The sequence below is a fragment of the Ochotona curzoniae genome, unplaced genomic scaffold (assembly GCF_017591425.1).
Source record: "Ochotona curzoniae isolate NIBS_2020 unplaced genomic scaffold, NIBS_Ocur_1.0 scaffold_2476, whole genome shotgun sequence".
In the NCBI taxonomy this organism is placed as follows: Eukaryota; Metazoa; Chordata; class Mammalia; order Lagomorpha; family Ochotonidae; genus Ochotona; species Ochotona curzoniae.
The window spans coordinates 9,875,118-9,896,294 of NW_024467095.1; the positions used below are offsets into that span (position 1 = coordinate 9,875,118).

Sequence of the window (21,177 nt, forward strand, 5' to 3'; positions counted from 1 at the left end):
CTAAGAATGTCAGGCAGGTCTCCCACATGGGTGCCACACAGTGGACAGCTTCATAGAGAGTCCTTTTATTGGAGAGTAGAGACACATATTGCAACTTACCTTCATTTCTCCCTATGCTAGTCTCCATTCTGTAGTTCCACTGGGTGAATAAAGGAAGGAAAATCCTATCATAAGATTTGAATATGGGAATTCAGATCAGTAACTCTGAAGTAGAACTCGGAGATGGAAAAGCTGGCAGTGTTAGTGTGGACCCTGTGGATTGGCAGCCTAAGCTTCAGTTTTTCCATGGAGGATGAGACATGACCTAGGCCTGTACAGTGTCCACCGAAAGCCAGTCCTCCAATACAGAGCCTCAGTGAGCTGTTTTCTGTTGCTAAAGGTGACAATATTCAATGATATTTTCCTTGAAGACACTGAGATTTCCTACTTATGTCTTAGTCTGAATTTATAATTGTTTGGTAGTTAGTCATGAAAGCCCATGTGAAAAAAAGAAAGAAAAAAACCTGTTCCCAGTAGAGTAAGCTGAAAAGAGGGAACATTCGCCAGGTTGTGTAGTCAGTCGTGGAACTATGTACACAGGATTCTTATGAAAAAGGTGACACCCCTAAGAGTGAGTCAGGAAACAGTGATCATTACAGTAATAGTCTCTTACAGCTCAGGGTAAGTGGATACCACAAAGGAGAATTGTAACATCCTGGAGTTCTTATGTAATAGACTATCAAGAAAAGGCTGAACAAATGGTAGCAAATGGAAAAGAAAACATTGTGAAATTATGAACAGAGGTTTTAAAATTCATACATCAAAAATAGTGAGGGCCCAATGTGGTAGCCTAGTGGCTAAATGCCTCATATTGCATTGCCAGGATCCCGTAAGGGTGCCAGTTTGTGTCCCAGCTACTCCACTTTCCTTCCAGCTCCCTGTCTGGGATCTGGGAAAGCAGCACAGGATAACTCAAAGCCTTGGGACCCTGCATCCATGTGGAGATCCCAAAGAAATTCCTGGTTCCTGGCCTTGGATCAATTCAGCTCTGGCTGTTGTGATCAGTTGGGATGTGAACCAGCAGATGGAAGATTTTTTGCTGTGTCTCTCCTTCTCTCTGTAAATTTGACTTTCCAATAAAATAAATAAATAAAACGTAAAATAATATTGAGCACCTGTATGTCTACTCAAGGCACTGTAATATAGGATTTAACAATGTAAGCCAAAGTTTGTGTCCTCTTAGTGCTTTAATTAAGGTTGTTAAAACTTAAACGTCTTTCCTAAAGCTCACTGAAATTAAAAAAAAATTCAAATGACTGCTTAATTACCTCAGTTGGAAAAAATGAAATTAACAAAGTTATGTACTTAGCAAAGTTATTAAAATCAACAAAGCATGATAGTCCCAGCCAGAGTACTACAAAAGGCAGAAGTACAAAGACTTGGAGTTTCATGTAACCTTACAGAAAGGAGTGAATGAAGAAGACCAGTGTGTGTGTGAAAAGGAACAAGTAAAGGACACATGTAAAAGCTGTAAATCTGAAAAAGTTGAGAATTTACAGAACTTTCTAGAAGATAAAGTGGCTCAGATAAGACAGGCATATGTCAGGAGCAATATGAATAATATGAGTTATATGTGCATAAATTGTGAAATTACAGCACACCAAAGACAATATGAAGGCTTTGCCATTCATATTCAGTGAATAAATTAGAGATGATTCTAGAAATCTTACAGACATTAATCATAATATCGAACATCGTGGTGAGGGAGAATGTCTGTTTGAAGGGATATTTTCTTGCTATTTAGCACTTCAGGAACTTTAGCCCTTTTTTACATGGAAGCTAACTTGTTGATATTAATGGTAGAGAGCAATAAGAATAAAAAGAATGATGAAGTGTGACAGCACTTAACATTTTTTAGTGTGTCTCTTTAAAAAAAAAACCTGCTTTTCAAAAAATTTATTTGTTTGGAAGTCAGTTACAGGGGTTGGGGGAAGAGTGAAAGAGCGAGAACTTGACCTTCCATCTGTTGGTCGTTCCCCAGATGGCTACAAAGGCCGAGATTGGGCCAAGCCAAACCAGGAAACAGGAAATTCTTTCAGGTATCCCACATGGGGACATCTTCCGCTTTCTCAGGTGCATTAGCAGGGAACTGGATTGGAAGCTGAGCAGCGTTTGTATGGAATGCCAGTACTTCAGACAGCAGCTTAACCCCATATACCAGGACACTGGCCCCAGAACTTCTTTTCTTCCATGTATTCCCTAAAGCATTTCATGGGATCGAGAGCCTTCTCATTTGTGTTTTACAGTTGTGAAAAGCGAAGGACAGAGAACGTTACATTCAGATAGGATCTTGCAGCTTAGTTCTTCAGCTTATTTCCCATTATAATAAATTTCTATGTCAAAATTTTCCTATACTGTTTTTTCTATTGTAATATTCCCATTATACATGTTTAAAAAAGATTGATTTAGCTATTTGCAAGAACTACAGAGAGGAAGGAAATGAAAAAGACAGGGAGATCTGATCACTGGCTGTGAGGGTCAGGCCTGGCTGAAGTCAGAAGTCTGGCCCTACATGCGGGTGTCCCAAGTGGAAGCAGGGTCCTGACCATTGGGCCATCTTCTGCTTTCCCAGCCTTCATCAGGGAACTGGATTAGAAGTGAAGCAGCTGGAACAGGAACCAACTCCTAAATGGGTTGTCAGCGCTGCAGACAGCAGCTTTGCTTGCTGTGCCACACTCTACCCCAACCCCCCAAGTATACATTTGACCCATTCTGTTTTGTATTCTGTTTATAGATGTGTGTCTGGATTTTTAGGTTATCAGTTCCTTAGGAAAAGGAATCCTGTTACGTGCATCATTATGTCCCACCTTCTCCTCCTCAAGTGCTAAGAGGGTAGCACTGATAAAATTTTAGAAGTTGCCTCACCCTTAGAGATAACCAGAAATGCCAGAAAACGTAGTTAGATGAAAAGGAACAGAGTGGGAAGAAAAAGACTGCTTTGCCAACCATACTTTTTATCATAAAGCACTCTACCGGAAAGATGGGCTGATTCTCAGCTTGTTAGAATGGGCCTTCCCTTCCAGCTTTATTAAGGTTTGATTTCTACATGAAAACTGTGTGTATGTGTGTGTGTGTTCATGATGTGTAACATTATGTTTTGATATTGTAAACATTATAGAATAATTCAGTACTAATTATGATTGGTGTAGATGTTCTTAATCATTAATAATCATTATATTATCTCACATACTATTTGCATCAAATACTTAAAGTCTGTTCTCAGCCATTTTCTGTTATCCAGAAATATTATTATTATTATAATCATCATACTACACACTAGATCTCCAGTTTTCAGTTGTCTACTCTAACTAACTTTGACCTTCTGATAGATTTTTCCCCCAAACCGCTGGCAACATTCATTCCACTCTGCTTTTATGAGTTAATTTTTTAAAGAAGGAATATATAATATGTTCTAAGTCTGGTGTTCTTGTGATGAGCTTCTTGGTCTTAATGTCTTTTTCTGCTGACTGATTTATTTTCCACCCTCTTTATTGTGGCTGTGACAATTAAGGATCACTGTAAAAATAGCATCAGGAATTTCCCCAGTTGGGAAATAATGGAATTGCAATGGTTTTCTGAGGACTGATCCCTTTGGAATTGTCACCAATACATTTTGTGTTTTTTTCTTTGTCTGTTACAAGTACCACCTGCTGCTTGATGTTTTCTAGTGAGGTGTTTTGCACACACACACACACATTTAGGCAGAACAAATACATTGTGGTCAATCCCTTTTTTAGCATTGACATTTCCAGTTTTTGATTATGAGTTCATTTTGGGGAAATTGGATCACGTGCAAGAGGTAATGCCTCTCTCCAGCTTACTCTCATTTGGCCGGATAAGTGAAACAATTATACCTTGGACTTTAATCTGTTTCTTTCAACCTTCAACTACCATGACTATTGACAATTTAGATGCATCCAACCCTTGAGTGTTTCCTTTTCTCTACTATTTTGTGTGTTTATCACCTCGCCTACCTTATCCTTCCTTCATCTGCTGGTGGCATGCTCTCTGTCTGCCATCTCTTAAATGGATCCTGTCTGTACTTTTGCATCCTCTCCTCCCTGGCCTTTGCTGACTGGAAAACATCAGTGTAAACTCTTCATGATTATTTTCCTTGCACCAATATCTTTCTCAAAAACACATTTTTCTCCTTTTCCTTCTTGAATTTGTCTTCAGGATTGAATTTGTCTAACTGAATACTTTTCTTTTTTCGTTATCTTAGCTTTCTCTCTGGTCAGTTTTCCTTTCTCCAGTCCCTATCCTGAAGAACATGGTGTCTTTGTTTTTATACTGCTGTTGAGGATTCTTATTCTCTCCTTCTTTTATACAAACTGAATGATGCTGCTGGTGTCCTTGATCAAATTCTTTGATGAGAAGTGCCAGTAGAATAATTTTCGCTTGCAGAAATCACAGGAGCTCAAGACTTTCGTTAAGTCTTTACTGAAAGCATTGCATGCATGAGACAGCAGGATCTGAACAATGTTCTTCCAGGGTGACGGATTGTTATGTGGCATGTCTGGTGCACTCTGATATTCCGCGAATACCAGTTCTGTGATGCTAATGATGTTAGTGGTGGAGTGGATGACTGTTTTGAAGTTGAGAGGAGAGAAGTGGAGGAGAGAGACACCAGTGACAAGCTGTGGGTGGTGGGAGAACATGAGCAGAGAAAACGTCACTGTTGCAACAGATGGTTGCATGTTGCAGGAACACAACTTTATTTTTCTGCATTTGGGGATTTTTAAAGAGGAAACCAAACCACAACAGCGTGCTGTAGCTACACCGCTACAGGCTCCATCCCATCCTGTAGACAGGTTATTCTTCCTTGCTTCATTCAGTGTTGCTGCGAGAAGATAGATACTCCTGCGTGGGACTGCTTTTTTACTTTAAAATACCCAAAGGGAGCTTCTTGGGAAAGAAAATATTTATTTTAGCTTATAGTTTGGAGGATAGAATTTAGGATTGGGCATCTGATAACATACGGATTCGGGGAGGTTGACTGCGGCAGGTGGAGACACGATCACCCTGAGCCAGGTAGCATAGAGAACAGCTTGGCGGAACTTGAACTGAAAATATCAATCCTCCAGAAAGCCACACTCCAAGGGCACACTCCCGATCGAAAGACAGACCAGACTCACCTCTGACACACCATAATTAAGCAAAGTTTCCACCCTTCGTCTGTGACCATGAAAACAACACATCTGCTTGAGTTCTGGGGAGACGAGTTCTGCTGAACTCACAGCACTTTTCCATCGCATTACCTCTCTCAGTCAACGCAAAATTCATGGACTGAACACCAAGAGTTAGATAAGGTTTAATTAGGTGAAAATGGGAGACAGAATTAAAGCCCTGAATAGCGACTGTAGTTAACTTAATCAACAATCCTTTGAGACAAACTTTCTGCTAGGCACATATATTGAAAGGTGTGAAGGTAAAATCAGCTGTGCCCCAGTCCTTCTTTTGATTTTCTTTTTTTAGTTGCCCCTCTTGAAATACAAGAAGACCAACAAAACACTTTTGTTGTTATTGTTTGTTTGTTTGAATTTTGGAGAGTAAGAGAAAGATCCTGGTCTAGTCAGATGTGTAACCAGTAAGTTCTACATTTCTTTTTCATCGAAGCATGGTTGTCATTCCTGAGTGCTTATTTTCAGATACATTGTAGTATTATTAGTTATTAATATGAGTGATCACATAAATATAATATGTAGTCTGATTGAGCAACGTTGGGGGCAACATTTATTATTGGCTGACTTAGTGATCTAAATTGATTTTAAGCTGATTTTAGATAACGATGACTAAACTTTTTTTAAAAAGTAATCCTGTCAGTTTCCCTTTCTGTCATTAAATAAGGGACTTTTTTTGTCTAGTTGTGTAAGAATAGAAAAAGAGGAAGAAGGAGTTTTAAATGCTGAAAGCAAGATAGCATCCTTGAACCATACATGCAAACACCTGAAAATATATGGCATTAATTTTCTTTTTGTACTTCCTACCTGATAATTGATGACAGTATATGAAAGTGTCATGCATCATGTTTGTACCCTATTGTGATAATATCACTATAATTGGAGTAAAAAACAAAACCAGACACTTTTACAACTTTACTAACTAAATTCCCAAGTATGTGTGTCCTGCATCTGACTAAATTATCCCAGGAGGAAATAATGCCATTGTGAGTTCCTACTATCTATAATATGAATAGTATAATCTTTGTTTCATTGTAATTAGCTTTATTGCTTACATTTCAGCAAAATCTTCATCACTGTCCTTAACATCCTGGAGTTGCTGTTCATCTTCAAAATTATGCTTTTGCTTCTGATATTTGATAATTATTTGTAGGTAGTCCTGTAGAGTTGAAAAAGTGAAATGGAATTAAATGAAAAATAATGGAAACTCCAATTTTGATAATATCTTCTTGGGCTAGGTAGCCATGATCTGTGCTGGAATGAGTATGGATCAGGGGTGTGCCCCCGGCCAAGGCAGGCTGTAGCAGGCGAGTAGGGGCTGGAGGCGCAACGTATTCTACTTAAGGTTCTAATTAAAGTTTTCCCAGTAGGTTTGAATCTCCTTTTAGGTGGGAAAACTCAGCTGCTAATCATAGGAAAAATATTATTGGGAAGATATTCCTATAAATTATTCTTCTTTTTTGGCAGTTAGTTCTTAGTTTAAGCAGTGATATCGCAAGTTTAAGCTTTTCAAAATCAGCTATGTAAACGTAATCAAAAATGAAGTAAAAAAATTGTTCTTGTGTTTTTAACTAGAGTGTTTCTTGTGTGTTTTATTTAGGTCTAGCAGTTTCCCTGCAGCTGTTGCATGGAGACATTGAGCAAATCAGAAGAGAATATTCATCTGTGTTTTCTCATGGAGTATCCATTACGAGGAAGTTGGGCTTTTCTAACATTATTATGCCTGGTAAGTGATTTGGAGACCAGGGTGTATTGTCCCTTTGTGACATCTGATAAAATTTTCAAATTGTCTGCTCAGAAGAATGGTCCATGTTGAAAAACGAAAAAGTCTGTGATGAAGAAGCAAATTATTTGTGGTGTCTGTTATTATATTAAAATGGGAAACTTTGGGGGACCAAGTTTGCATTTCATCGTGGTCATGATTAAAAGGAAAACTATTACATCCAAAAGTAGCTTCCCTCGTGGTGGAAAATGTTGGTGAAACTGCTTCAAGGTTTTGATAAGAATAGTACATGAGCCCTTCTTGGAGGGTTTTTCCGTCGTGGGTACATACTTATATATGTAAATAAGCACTCAGGTCTTTCTATACCTTTTCTAGATCTATTTGGATATGTGATTCATATCTAAATTAGCACCCAGAAAAGACTTCTACAAAATGCTTGTTTTTCAAAGTATAAGAAAGTGGAGGCTTAATACTCTGTAAAATAAATTCTAAGTGTATTGAAACTAAGGCAGTTTTGGAATGAGATAGTCCAAATGCCTCAAGCAAAGTAAGCATTGGAAAACTTACCCCCTATACTCATAGAGAAATGAATTTTATAAGTGTCTTCATTTATATAATAAATATAATAATGAACTCAACATAAAAGTCCCCATTTCCCCCTGATACTTGCTTTTAGTAATGAAAGATAGAGTAGGTGTGTACGTAAACTATATGTGTTCATAGATGATTAACTCTTGGGTGATAAAGGGCTTGGGGAATATCTAAAGTAGTCGTGATGGTGAGTTTAAAAATTTAAGAAGAAATTAGATGAGAAGATAGGACGAGGATAAAGACCTAAAGGAGAAGAGGAAGTTGTCCAGACAGTATCCCAGATTCAAGGAGGGTATAGGTCCTGAAGCAATAAAATTCCTGGCATGTGTGAGGAGCTATGAGAAGGCCAACTTGAGCAGAATAGGAGACACAGGGAGAAGTGGAGAGAAAATGACAAGGGACCTTGTGGATCACACTAAGCGCCTTGGGTTATCTTCAAAATGAAAGAGAAAGAACAGGAAGGTTCTGCACCGAGGTATGACCCACTAGTTAACTTGGTCACCAGATTACTGTATACTTGGAGCTAAACAGGGAGACCAGCATGGAGACTTCTTTTTTAAGTAATCAGAGTAAAGCATGACTCATTACAGGGAGCGAGGTGTTAGCAGTGGTGGTGTGAGAATAAGATTTATTCAAGCCCATAGGAGGGTTACAGTGTACATGAAAAGCAACTGTTGGTAAAGAAGTTAAAGAGTAGTGAGAGGATCAGAGGAGAGGTGGAACGCCCCTGATGAAGATTGCCCTTAAGAGGTGATACCTTGGGCCCAGCATTGGGAGCCTAGCAGCTGAAAGTCCTTGCATTGCACGCACCAGGATCCCATATGGTCACTGGTTCTAATTCCAACAGCTCTGCTCCCCATCCCGCTCCCTGTTTGTTGCCTGGGAAAGCAGTCGAGGATGGCTCAAAGCCTTGGGACCCTGCAGCCATGTGGGAGACCTGGAAAAGGCTCTGGGTTCCTAGCTTTGGATCGGCTCAGCTGCAGCCATTGCAGCCACTTTGGGGAGTGAATCATTGGATGAAAGGTCTTCCTCTTCGTCTTTCCTCTTCTCTGTGTATCTGACTTTGCAATGAAAATAAAATAAATCTTTAAAAACAGTCCTTAACCAAGGAAAGATCTGTAACATATTCTCTTATTTTTTCTTTCAGGCATTTTATAATTTTAGCCCCAACATTGACCCTGATTCTTGGCTCACATTCCCCCCGGGCTAATTCTTTGCTCCACCACTCTGCTAACAGGCACCTACTTCAAAGCTCAAACATTACACAGTCATAGCTGACAGAGATCGACTTGCAAGGTTCAAAAGAAATGTATAAATTGAAGCTATTTTTAATTTGCATTATTCTGTAGATTTTATTGAAGAATGGCCTTCTTAAAACATCTGGTTTTAAAAACTAAAATCTAATGGCAACTGCAAAAATTTCTAATTGCACTTGAGTAATGAACCAAAGGTGCTGGCATTCCAGAAATATCACTGACTCTGGGTACAGAGAGCTATGGCCAGCTGAGAGGATCTTCACCAAGCTCTGCTTCTTCCTCTGTCCGAGTATGTCCTTGTAGGTCTCAATCTCCCCTGTCCTTTCTCATTTCTTTTCTGTCTTGATCTCTATCTTCTTCTTCATATTTTTCTTTGCATCTTTAGGCCTTCTAATCCTACCTCCCAGTAGAACTAAATAATGCAGATTGTTGGAGGATACTTAAATTATATATATATATATATATGTATATATATGTGTATATATATATGTAGAGAGAGAGAGAGTGCTTATTGTTTTACAAAGAATGCGTTCCTATTAGTTTCTGAATTGTGTTTGGTTTGCTGTAGACACAAAGAGCTTCCCTACTTTGTCTCCCTCTTAGAAGATGACAAAAAAAAAAAAAAAAAACAGAATAAGCAGTAGTATTTCTCAGTGGTTCAATGCTCCAGCCTCCACAACCAAGAAAGGAAATGAAACAAAGTCTAAGCAATACTGGCATACATGTTGACAGTATTTTTAAAAAAGATTTATTTATTTTTATTGAAAAGTCAAATATACAGAGAGGAGGAGAGACAGGAAGATCTTGCATCCGATGATTCACTCCCCAAGTGGCTGCAATGGCCGGTGCTGTGCCGGTCCAAAACCAGGAGCCTGGAGCCTCTTCCGGGTTTCCCATGCAGGTGCAGGATCCCAAGGCTTTGGGCCATCCTTCACTGGTTTCCCAGGCCACAAGCAGGGAGCTGGTTGGGGAAGTGGGGCTGTCATTATTAGAACTGGAACCCAAATGGGATCCCGGCATGTTCAAGACAAGGACTTTAGCTGCTAGGCTCCCACACTGTGCCAGGCCCAACAGTATTTTTTTTAAAGTGAGTTTCTTCAGACCACTGTTTCAGAATCATCTGTAAAAACAAGCAAGGGAATTGTACTTGACGAGGGTCCTGGCCTAGCTTTGAGACCTCAGCTGTAGGCTTACTGTAAGTAAGATTAGGAGTGACCAGCATTGCCCATTGCACCATTTTGTGATCTCTCAGTTGAGACTCATTCATGCAGGGAAGGTAGAGAGAACAGCCTGGAAGTTTCCTGAGATGACCTGACCTAGCTCCATGACCTCATGTGTCCAAGTGTCTCAGGCTGCCGTTGCTGAAAATGACTGTTATAAACAGTGTTTACTTGGTGGCATGTGATTCTGTGGCTCTTGCAGCCGTTCATTATTTCCTTGAGTTGCTATAAATAACTGGTATTTCCTCTTCTACAAAAAAAAAAGAAGAAGAAGAAAAAAAATTCATCCTACTGGGAAGCAAATTGATGGGCAAATCTAATAGAAAAAACATTCTAAGGGTGAATGCATCCAGCTGTGTGTTAGCATTCCTCAGCTTGGTTTCTGGGCAATGTCATTGAGAAATGGAAAAACATAGAGCAAGATGACACTGCCTGGTTAAATAATTGTCTGGGATGTGCTGTACTGAAGCCACTTTTGTCTGGCTTAGATGATGGAAGTGAACTATCCCTCTCCAGCACCACTTGTAAGAGCAGTGTCCACCTATCCGGGGAAGCAGTCCTCCAAGATACAAGTGTGCTGCACTGGGGACTTGAAAAAAAAATTTTTTTAAGCATTTGCCCACTTGCTGCCTCCCTCCCTCTCTCTCTCTCTCTCCTTCATCTACTTAATCTTGCTAATTAGATGTTATAAGCAGGAAGATCTTTATTTAAACAGCTGAAAACAACTTTTAAAAATTATTCAAGTTTTTAAACCGAGAAGCAGTTACTTTGTATTTCTTTGTTATTATAGACTTTGTCATTTAATTCTCATCAGTGAGCTGAATTCTGCAAAGGGAAATGTGTGAGCAATTCGGATTCTGTTGTTACACAGTCTGCACGCATGATTTTGGGGGGAGGTTTGTTTGTTTTCTGGACTTGTCCTTCATAATTAATTCTCCTCTTTCGTGTTCTCATAGAGGGCAAGGCAGGTGCAACTCATATTTATGCTGTAAGGGCCAGCTTCACTGACATCACTTGCTTGCCTAATATAGACACTAACACACACAGCATCCTTTATGAGGATCTCAGGATGGAATCTATGCCCAGCTCTTTTTGAAATGGGAAAACAAAGCAAAACACACAGAACCAGAAACTGCCCTTGATCTTGCAAAGTGGGTACCTCGCTATGAGAATTCTTTTACAACCCATCAGGAAGTCATCTGAATGCTTCCCTGCGCTAAGGGTCTGTCATTTAAGCTTTACTTTTTAGAGTATCTCCCTTGATCTTGGCCAAAAAAGCCGAGAAGTGATATTTCTTAGGATATCTGATTCTAATCCAGAAAAATAATTTCCAGAGAATCCCGTCCCTGCAATTTACAAGCCAGGTAACCTAGAGGGGAGTTCCATTGTCTGGTCTTTAAGCCCATGAAGGGAGAGCAGCAAAGACAAATTGATGCTGTCCAGCAGAAGTATAACATAAATTAACATTTAATATTCAGTTTTTTAATAGCCCCTGTGGAAAATAGGAAAACAGCGATGAAATTAACTTTCACAATGTTTTTTAATCCAACATCCAGAATATCATTAGTAATTAATCATTAATTCAGTAGGTATCCCATATTTTTTAAAATTATACACCCTAGTTTTTCAGTCTCAGGCTCAGAGAGCTGGTGAACAATCTATGTTTACAGCATATTTGCACAGCTAAATCAAATTTTAAGCTCTCAATTGCCACATGCAGGAGCCGTTACAGTATTGGACAGCCCGGCTCTAAATGTCTTACCAGACTGGGAAGCAGAGTGAGGACCATTGCTGAGTATCACAAAAATCTAAGTTTCCATCCACATTTTAAAGCAGAGCTGGCTGATGGGTCAGGATTATCATGAAGCATCTGACTGCATGCCTCACTCTCAACTTCCAATCTTACTGTTAACATTCTGATTCTTTCTAGGCAAAATGTCCTTCCGCTGCCTCCTGTTATCCTGGCTTCGTCCTCTGCACCTGCGTCCCGTTCCTCTGGAGACGTGTCCCCACGTCTCACTGGGTTAGCCTGTCACTATTTGTTAGGGAACCCACGACTGATGCCTTCCAGTGCATTTACATTCAGTAGACCTTTGAAGCCTCTGACTCTAAAAATAATTAAAAATGATGGAGGGTTAGGAGCAGGGAAAAGAAGAGATTTGAAAGCTAATTCTGACATTGATTTTAGTATTTATTGTGTGAGTCTTGTTTACACCAGATTCCTTTTGCCTCTCCAATATTTAGCACCTAAGCTCAGAGAAGTCAAGTTTCAGTTTGATAAAATTGACTAGATAATGATTTACAGGACTGGGATAAGAATGATATAGACAAGCTTTACATTTTAAGTAAGTGAAGTATTTTGTTTTTAAAACATATGTGTTATTCTTTATCACTTACTGCTGCAGAAATTCCATCAGCAGATGGAACTGAATGGTCAATAATCTGTCTTTTGGAGAAAATACATCCAAGCCAGCAAGATACAATTTGATCTTCCTTCAAAATATATCCTGGGAACCAGCATTGCGGAGTGTCATATTAAGCAACTGCTTGTAATGCTGGAATCCAGTATCAGAGCCTCAGTTCAAGTCTTTTTCTCTGCTTCTGTCTCGACTTTGTGCTAATGCAACTTAGGGATCCACAATGATTACAAAAGTGCCTGGGCCCCCACCACCTGCTTAGGACACCAGTGGGATTCCAGGTCCCTGCCTTTAGCTTGGCCTAGTGTTGAATACTGTAGGCACTTTGGAAATGAACCAGTAGGCAAAAAGATATCCCTCTCTATCTCTGTATCGCTGTCTCACCTTTGCGAAGGAGATGAAAATAAATATTTTATTTCATAAAATAATATAAGAAGGAACAGAAAAATAGAGTAGATTTTGCTGAGTTTTACCAAAGTATGCTGGCTTCAGTCTGCTTTTACCTATGACTATTATCCCGCCATTCCCCTTCCTGGAGCTGTCATGAAGTGAGAGGAGCTTGAGTGTGGAAGCCATGCTCTGTTAGTTTCCTATGGGGAGGCTTCAAATGACGGATTTCTTGTATGACAGTTGTGGTCATCCACTGCACAGGCCTCAACAGGCTGAGATGAGGATGTCTGTACAAGTGGTCCTCCCCGACAGCTCAGGGAGAATCTCTTCTGTCACCTTTTGCAGCAGTAGAGGTTACCTAGCCTTCTCAGCTCATGGTCCCACATCATCCCAATTTCTGCTTCCCTTGTCACATCTCTTCTGTCTCTGATATTATATTTCAGTCAGCTGATATTCCGAAAGAACGTCTATACCTCAAAATTTCATTTAATATTTCTACAAAGTCCCCAGGTGCCATGTAAGGTTATAGTAATAGTTAGAAAAAATTACGTATTCATAGTTACCTGTGTGTCTTTGAGGAGAGGGTATCAATATTTTGACTACCATGTAATGAAGGACAGTTAAGCCTAGTCCTGTGTCCACTTTGTGAATTTCTTCCACAAGTGATGGTTTTCTGGCACATATTTTAATAGCTACAGTCACCAAGAACTCAACCTCTTCCCTTGTAGACTTCTCTTCTTTTTGCCTTTATCCATTAGTTTTTTCCTGCCTAGAACTCAACATTTTAAAATTCAGTTAATTCTCTTATCTTCCTTATTCTTCCCTTGATGGGTTTCAAGACCTTTCTCCATAATACGTGTGAGTTTGTGTCTTTGTTAGATCTGTAACTTGGCCTGCAGAACTGAAATCAGTATTTCAAGATTGCTAGGACCAATTCAGAATAGTATAAGACTAGTACTTGCTCTAGTCTCTTCTGATGATGAAGGCTGAATTGTACTAGCATAAAAGGTCACCATTGTCATTCTGTTCATTTGTAGTTTTTGTGAATAGAGTAGGATTACTGATAGATAGTGTGTTGGACACATTTCTTCATCTTTACACATTAGATTCCTTGTTTGTAAAATGGAAATGATTGTGCCTCCCTACAAAATAAAAGCGAGAATTGAATGGGATGCTGTGCTTCTAGCTCTTTGCACAGTACCTAACATAGCAGGATTTGCAACAAACCCTGCTACTTCTGTCAGTATTTCCTAAAATTGCTAGTGTCACTATTAGACATGTATGTTCCCCACATATTACATCTTTCAGGTGTTTTGTTTTATAACTAAATGACTGGAACCCTTATTTTCTTCTAGTTTGATAAGTCCTCACAGATATCCAGGGCACTTTAGGTCCTGGATTAGCTCTTTTGGCATTGACAGGGTTTCTGTGGTGTGGTAATCCTGCGTTTTGTGACTTCATCCCAGGCATATATAGGACAGAATTGAGCAACCAGCTTTTTTGCTGTGGATACAACCCTTTTCCCCATTTAGGCTCTGTCACTAATGGACCCACTTAACGGCAGTCACTCATCTCTTTGGGAGTTCATGCCCATTGTGGTTGGCTTGTCTTTATCTTGTCTTCATTGGTGTTTGGAGAAGCCTTCACATACATAAAGGCTCTCCAGTCTGTGGGTCTGCTAGAGAAAGTGTCATGCACATACGATTCACAGAGTAGCAAGTCTGAGAGGTGTGAAGTGTTAATAAACATTATCAGGAGGATAAATTTTCACCCTGGTGCTGGGGTTTCATTCTGTACTCACTTGATGGTTTCTGTCTTAATTACCCAAGATGCTTTCTTAACACCAGTTGGGCTTATTAATTCTCTCCAGAGCGGACCTCAAGTGTATTGATTTTAATTAGCACTTGTTTCAACTTTCATCCTTCTGTGTAATTTGGCAAACTATGGCACCTTGCAGTATTGGAACATAGCAAGCTGCAAAATTCCTGGGGAGAGGCATATGTAGAATGTCATCCTGCAGAAATAATCTTCATTTGTGTCTTCTCTTCCCAAAGAAATCTTGTTAGTCTAGCAGATTTGCAAAAGACAAAAGGGATTATAAGGATACTGGTAACTACAGAAGAGAAAAGTAGAGCATATGTAGTAAACTTTATGAAATTGTGTTGCATTCTAGAAATTTTTTGGTATGTCATAAAAATAGCCTAACATAACACTTGTGTTGCTCCTCCCATTTCTCCCATCCCTGCTTCTCCCTGTAGCCCACTCGCGCATTTTAATTACAAAACAAGGAGGCCCCAGGGTTTCAATTGAGATCAAGACTAATGTTGGGCAGAGTAGCAGCAGAGAAAGACTAGGTCTGACATCTTGTTCTTCCTTTTTGGATGTTGATCAGTCTACACAACTATAACTATAAAATTTTCTCAATTTGGGAGGCAGAGAGGTAGTAGTGGCATGCACATTTTTCTTTGCATTTCCTGATTGCTAGTGAAATTTTATGGCTTTTCACAAAGTCTGATATTTCACTCAGTGTTGCTTATTTTAAAAAATGGGTTGGTGTCATTTTCATTTTATAATGGAATTGTTAGAGTAAATAACATCAAAAGAGCATTTCTATGTGTGTGTGTGTGTGAGAGAGAGAGGGTATTTGCATGTCCGTATAGTAAAAAGTATAGTACATAGCCAACCCTCCATATCCACAGGTTGCAAATGTATAAATTCAGCTATCCATGGGGGAAAAATATGTTGGGGGAGGGCATAATCCCCTAAATAATATACCAGAGCAATTTTCAGTCAATGCTAGTCGTTTATAGGCTATTTAAAGTATGCAAGAAGATGTGTGTAGGTTGTACCACTTGGCTTGTGTAAAAGACCCCAGCATCCATGGTTTTGGTATGCACAGGTAGTCCTGGAACCAGGTCCCCACAGATTCCACGGGATGACTGTGGAGTAGTAAAAGGGGATGGGTTATGAAAAATCTGACATTGTCATAAAATTTGCTGGGCCATTCTCCCAAACTCACATGCTAGTTAAAAAGAAAAGCTTTCAAAGGATATAAATGTAATTGTTAATATGTTGAAATAATGCTGCTGCTTTTCTCCTGGGTTTCTCAGTTTATTGCCTTCCAAAGTTGCATAGTGTGATTTGCATGTGAGCACTGGACATTCCTAAGGCAGCAACTTTGCTATCAGCTGTTTCCAATAATGCATGCTGTCTATACTCATTGTAGAAGGTGGCAAAGATCTCATGTTCTTTAACATTTAACTCAGTTACTATGTTCTGGCTCATCAATGTGCATGTCAGCCCAGGCCATGTTTGAATGATTGCACCACCAGCAGTTGGTTTTTATGGAGAGGGTGCTGTGCACACTGATGTTCATTCCTCAGCGGCGCCCCCTTCCCTTGGTCCTGAGGAATGGGATCCTTCCCTGTATGCATTTCACTCAGCAAATTCTTCATATCTCCCAGTTACAGACATGTTTCTATGCTTAGTTTTCCTTCTTCTCATTTGTTTTGTAATAAAGAGGATTGATTTTATTAGAAAACAGGACATACTACTTCTGATTTTTCAGATATTACGAAGCAATATTATCTAAAAGCAGTTTCCACCTTGCCACCTCAACACTGACCTTCAATGACTTTCAAGAAGCATTTCACTTACTTAAAACGCTCCCTGTTTAATGCCTGATTCTTGCAGGAGCGGCACTAGCATGCTTTAGCACATTTATCTAATTTTACCATCAATTTATTTTTTTGCCTTTTCCTTTTCCTAAGAAAGGGATAAGTTTAAAAAAGTGGTCAAGTATAATAAATTACCAATTGGAAAAAAATATCAGGTTTATATGGCATAGATTATGTCAGCTTGAATCTATGGCCTTTTTCGTCTGCTTTATAAAACTTGATAGTGTGACATACAAAGTTGCATTTGAGTGACTGAATCATTCTGCATCTGTGTTCATAAAATACTAATCTGGATTTTTCCAGCAGTGAGGTTATTTTGTCCATGAATTTGGGGAAAGATTTAAGTTATAATTGTGTACTTTGCAGTCCTGTCATTTTATTCCATTTGGATAGTTCTACTCTAAGGCACTGTGATTATAAAATAATGAGACTTGTATTTTATTTTCCTTGCCATGCTGTCAGTTCAAGGTCACACCTTATAAATGAAAGGAGGGAAATACTGAGAAATGATGAACCTTGATGATACCTTCCTGCTTGTTCCCCAAACTCACCTCCTAGATGCACAGTTGTCCAGGGCTGCTAATTGAGATAACATTTTTATTTGCTTTATCGGAAGCTCCACTAAATAAAGAAGACAACAGATATACAAAATATAGATGAGGCTTGCAAACAATAATCAAAGGGAAAGATGTCTGTTTCTTTCAATACAGTAAAATTTTAAATAATCACAGATCATTAAAATTGCATTAGTAAATTATTTTTAATTATAACAGTATATTTTAACATTAGCATGTTTTTGACAGGCTGGTACATTTCTCAATACATGTAACATGTTTTTAATTTTCCTTTTCTAATAGGAGAAATGAGGAATGACTTATATATCACAATAGAGAGGGGAGAATTTGAGAAAGGAGGGAAGAGTGTGGCCAGAAATGTGGAAGTTACCATGTTCATTATAGATAGTAATGGACAGAATTTGAAGGTACGTAAGTACAGAGTATTTATTTTTTGGTAGAACAATTGCATTTGCTTCATGTTTAATGTGCTCAATTAATTTTCGGTCATATTTTTCTTTTCCAGCACTCTGTTGTTTTTAAAAAAACATTAAAATGCCTTGCAGAAAACTATGTAGAACATCTTAAATTTTTTATGTTGTATTTAATTAATTAGTTATATCAATAACTACCTTATAGCAGCTATTCCTTAAATGCAGTGATGTGTTATACCATTTCATTTTTTCCCTTTCATCTATCATAGTTTCGAAGAGTTACATTTTTTTCCTTGGAATTAAAAAAAAAACTGTTCCTCTTTAATTCTGTGTTTGTATTTGGAAAGAATCCTGAGAGACAAAGAACCTTCCATGCACTTGTTTGCTCCCCCTCCCTCGCCCCCAGTATGGCAATAGCCAAAGCCAGGCCAAGCTGATGCCAGGATCTGGGAATTCCATGTGGGTCTCTTACATTAGTGCAGGGACTCAAATACTTGAGCCATCACCTGCTGCCTCCCAGGAGACACATTAACAGGAAGCAGGAATAGGAAACAGCTGGGATTCCAGCCGGCCTCTCTGGTGTAGGATTTGGGTATCCCAAGTAGCACCTTAACTTTTGCTGCAAACCTCTGTCTCCCTGATGTATTTTCATTTTGACCAAACTGGGCATGAAGGTGGCTGTTCCTGATCTGAATGATAATAGCAAATTCCTTCCTGGAAGAAGTTGTTTGTGAGCCTCCTCTTGGAGAAGTACATTTATCCTTCCCATGATAAGAGCTGGCCCAGTGCATACCAAGTCTCCCATTGAGGCACAGAACAGATTTTTGGCTGTTCCAAGTTGGGTACTTTTTAACTCCGAGGGGGACACATGATTTTCACCTGAGTTCACTCTTCGTGCAGCATCAGAATGCAACACACACCTGATAGATAGAAAAAGAAAACAGCGAAGGAGCTGGGAGTTCATTCCACAGAAAGTGCTACCTGGGGAGCAGACAGAATAAGTTGAGGGATTGTTCTGTGACTTTCAAATGCAACTTTAGACAAAGCTGTCTTTACCCTGTGCGTTTCCTTTGCTAGGATTTTATCTCCTTTGGTTCTGGAGAGCCCCCAGCCAGCGAGTACCACTCCTTCGTGCTTTATCATAACAACAGCCCCAGGTGGGCTGAACTGCTGAAACTTCCCATTCCTGTGGATAAATTCAGGGGTGCGCACATCCGCTTTGAATTTCGACATTGCTCTAGTAAGTGCTGATGGGATTGAATACCTTGACATGGTTGTATTTGGTTGTATTCGGTAGTGCTGGGGCACTCTGCTCACTGAGCAGCACCGATTGCTAAAATATTTGTGGTAAGTGAAGCTTGGAGGAGGAAGGTAAGGGAGTAAGTGGTAAGAGTGCTACTTTCTTGAAAAGCTAATAACTTCTATGGAACCTAAAGGAAGGGAAATCTTCGGGGTTCTCCTATAATTAATTAGTTCAATGGGAATTAGCACTTGCTGATTCCCAAATATCAAAATGGCATTAATTTCCAGTGTCCACAATGGTGTCAGTGCACATAGAACTGAGGAAGGATGCCTGCCCTGAGGCAGTCAGATCCAATGCCTGCTGTACATCCCCAATTTTCATCATTTATTTTTCGTGTGAAAGATAGAGACAGAAACAGACAGGCAGAGATTTCTCATCTTCTGACTCACTCTCTAAAATGACCACACTAGCCAGACTGAAGCTGGGAACTGGAAAATTAATCCAGGTCTCTTCTAAGAGTGGCAGGGACCCCAGGCGCTTGAGCCATTGACTGCTGCCTTCCAGGTTGTGCATTAGCAGGAAACTGGAATTGGCAGAACTGAAACTCAAACCGAGGAGCCCCAAGGGGTTGCGGGAGTGTCCCAACTGGCATCTCAGCCATCTTATCAAATGCCTGCCCTAATTTTTATTATTTTTAAAACTGTAAGAATGGATGAAATTCCTAAGCAGTAAATTTAGATAACAAAGTAAAGGCCAAACATTTCAGTGATCTGGTACACTCACCACATATGGAGCTGGGAAAATGAGAAGATGCTAAAAAATGTTCTAAAGAAGGAACAAGCAGTAGTTTCAACAATCAAGGAAAAATCCAAAGGTGCAAATGTCAGATGCTAGAGGTAACTAATATGAGTGCAGAAAAAATATTCTGTTTGACATCATGGAAGTCATTGAGACTGATGAGTGGTTTTTTGGTGGTAAGCGTGTGCTCAGGAACACGACCGAGAAAAGGAAGTGAAAGCAGTAAGCACAGATAGTTTCTGAGAAGTTGTACTGTAACTAATACTAGAGCCATGTTTGTGAATAGGAAGGCTTTGCATAATCAAGATCAGTCAATCATTCTTAACTAGATCTATAAACTATAGTCCTAGTCAAAACCCCAAGTTATTTTATGGATATTTAAGGATCCTAAGATGTATGTGGGGAAGCAAAAGATTCAGAAACAACATTGAAGGAGAACCAAGGTGGAATACTGACATTAACTGAATTCAAGACTTGCTTGGTAGCTACAGTGATCAAGGCAATAGCTTATAAGAAAACAATAGACAGCTTGGTGGTTTCTTATCAGCCTAAACATATTCTTATTTTACAATCTAACAGGCTCCTTGGTATCATATCCACACAGAAACTATAATATATCCAGTGGAATATTACTTAGTACTAAAATTAAATCGGCCCTCCAGACATAATAAGACTTATAAGAGGCTTCAATGCATATAATAGAGTGAAAGAAACCTGTAAGGAAAGGCAGTAGACTGTGTGAGTCCAGTTCTCTGGTATTCTAGAGAGGGCAAACTTACAGAACATAGAAGACTCAGTGGTTGCCAGTGTTTGTGGGAGGTAGAGATGAGTAGGCAATAACAGGAGGATTTTAAGCAGCTAAACTAGTCTGTATGAAACTATTGTGATGGATCCACTCTACGCTTGCCCAAGTTCATAAATATAGAACACTAAGAATGAGCCCTGATGTACACTATAGGCTCTGATAATGATGTGTTAATGTAGGTTCAACATTTGCAGTGAATTTGATGGTCTAGTGAGGATTTTGATCATGGAGGCAGCTAGATATTTGAAGGGGCAGAGAGCTCTCTCTAGTCTCAATCTTGTGATAAATCTGAAACTGCCTTTAACAATAAGGCTATTGGGGTCACAGAGCAGCAGATTAGGTCATAGGCTGTGGTGCTGGTATCCCATATGGCCACCAGTTTGAGTCCTATCTATCTCTCTGTCTCTCCTATCTCTGCAACTCTGCCATTCAAGTAAATTACTTTTTTAAAAAATAAAGACTATTATTTAACAAAAGAGATGTGAATAGAGAAATGGGATGGAAATATTGGGTCATGCCACCTTGTTTTAATATGAAACTTTTAATTCATATTTATTTGATAAAAGTGATTCAACAGGGAGGGAAAACGGTGCTGTGGAAAAGAACAGGGAAGGCTATTGAAGCAGCATCGTTGAGGGAAAGGATTATACAGAACCTGGTGATTCACAGGGTTAAGAATTGGCCTTTGGTTGAGTCTTGGATGCTTCAGAATACTTCCAGGGGCACAGGTGCAGGTGGGTTGTCACCACCTGGAGGAAGGGTGAGTTGACTAGTTAATTGTAGAAGGTCTGCTTCACTGAGGATCCCTCAGTGGTTTCATGTGTATTTTTTCAAGTAAGATTACATTGGG

At 39.4% G+C, this 21,177-nt stretch overlaps 1 protein-coding gene across 1 annotated transcript in view; it reads left to right on the top strand.

The window, feature by feature from the left end:
* The window catches only part of DOCK4 (dedicator of cytokinesis 4), a 350,501-nt gene that overhangs the window by 210,044 nt on the left and 119,280 nt on the right, over window positions 1-21,177 (top strand). Inside the window, exons 13-15 of the mRNA XM_041002001.1 lie at window positions 6,820-6,945; window positions 17,351-17,475; window positions 18,559-18,721. Of these exons, the coding sequence (XP_040857935.1) occupies window positions 6,820-6,945; window positions 17,351-17,475; window positions 18,559-18,721 (414 nt within the window). The remainder of the gene's footprint in view (window positions 1-6,819; window positions 6,946-17,350; window positions 17,476-18,558; window positions 18,722-21,177) is intronic.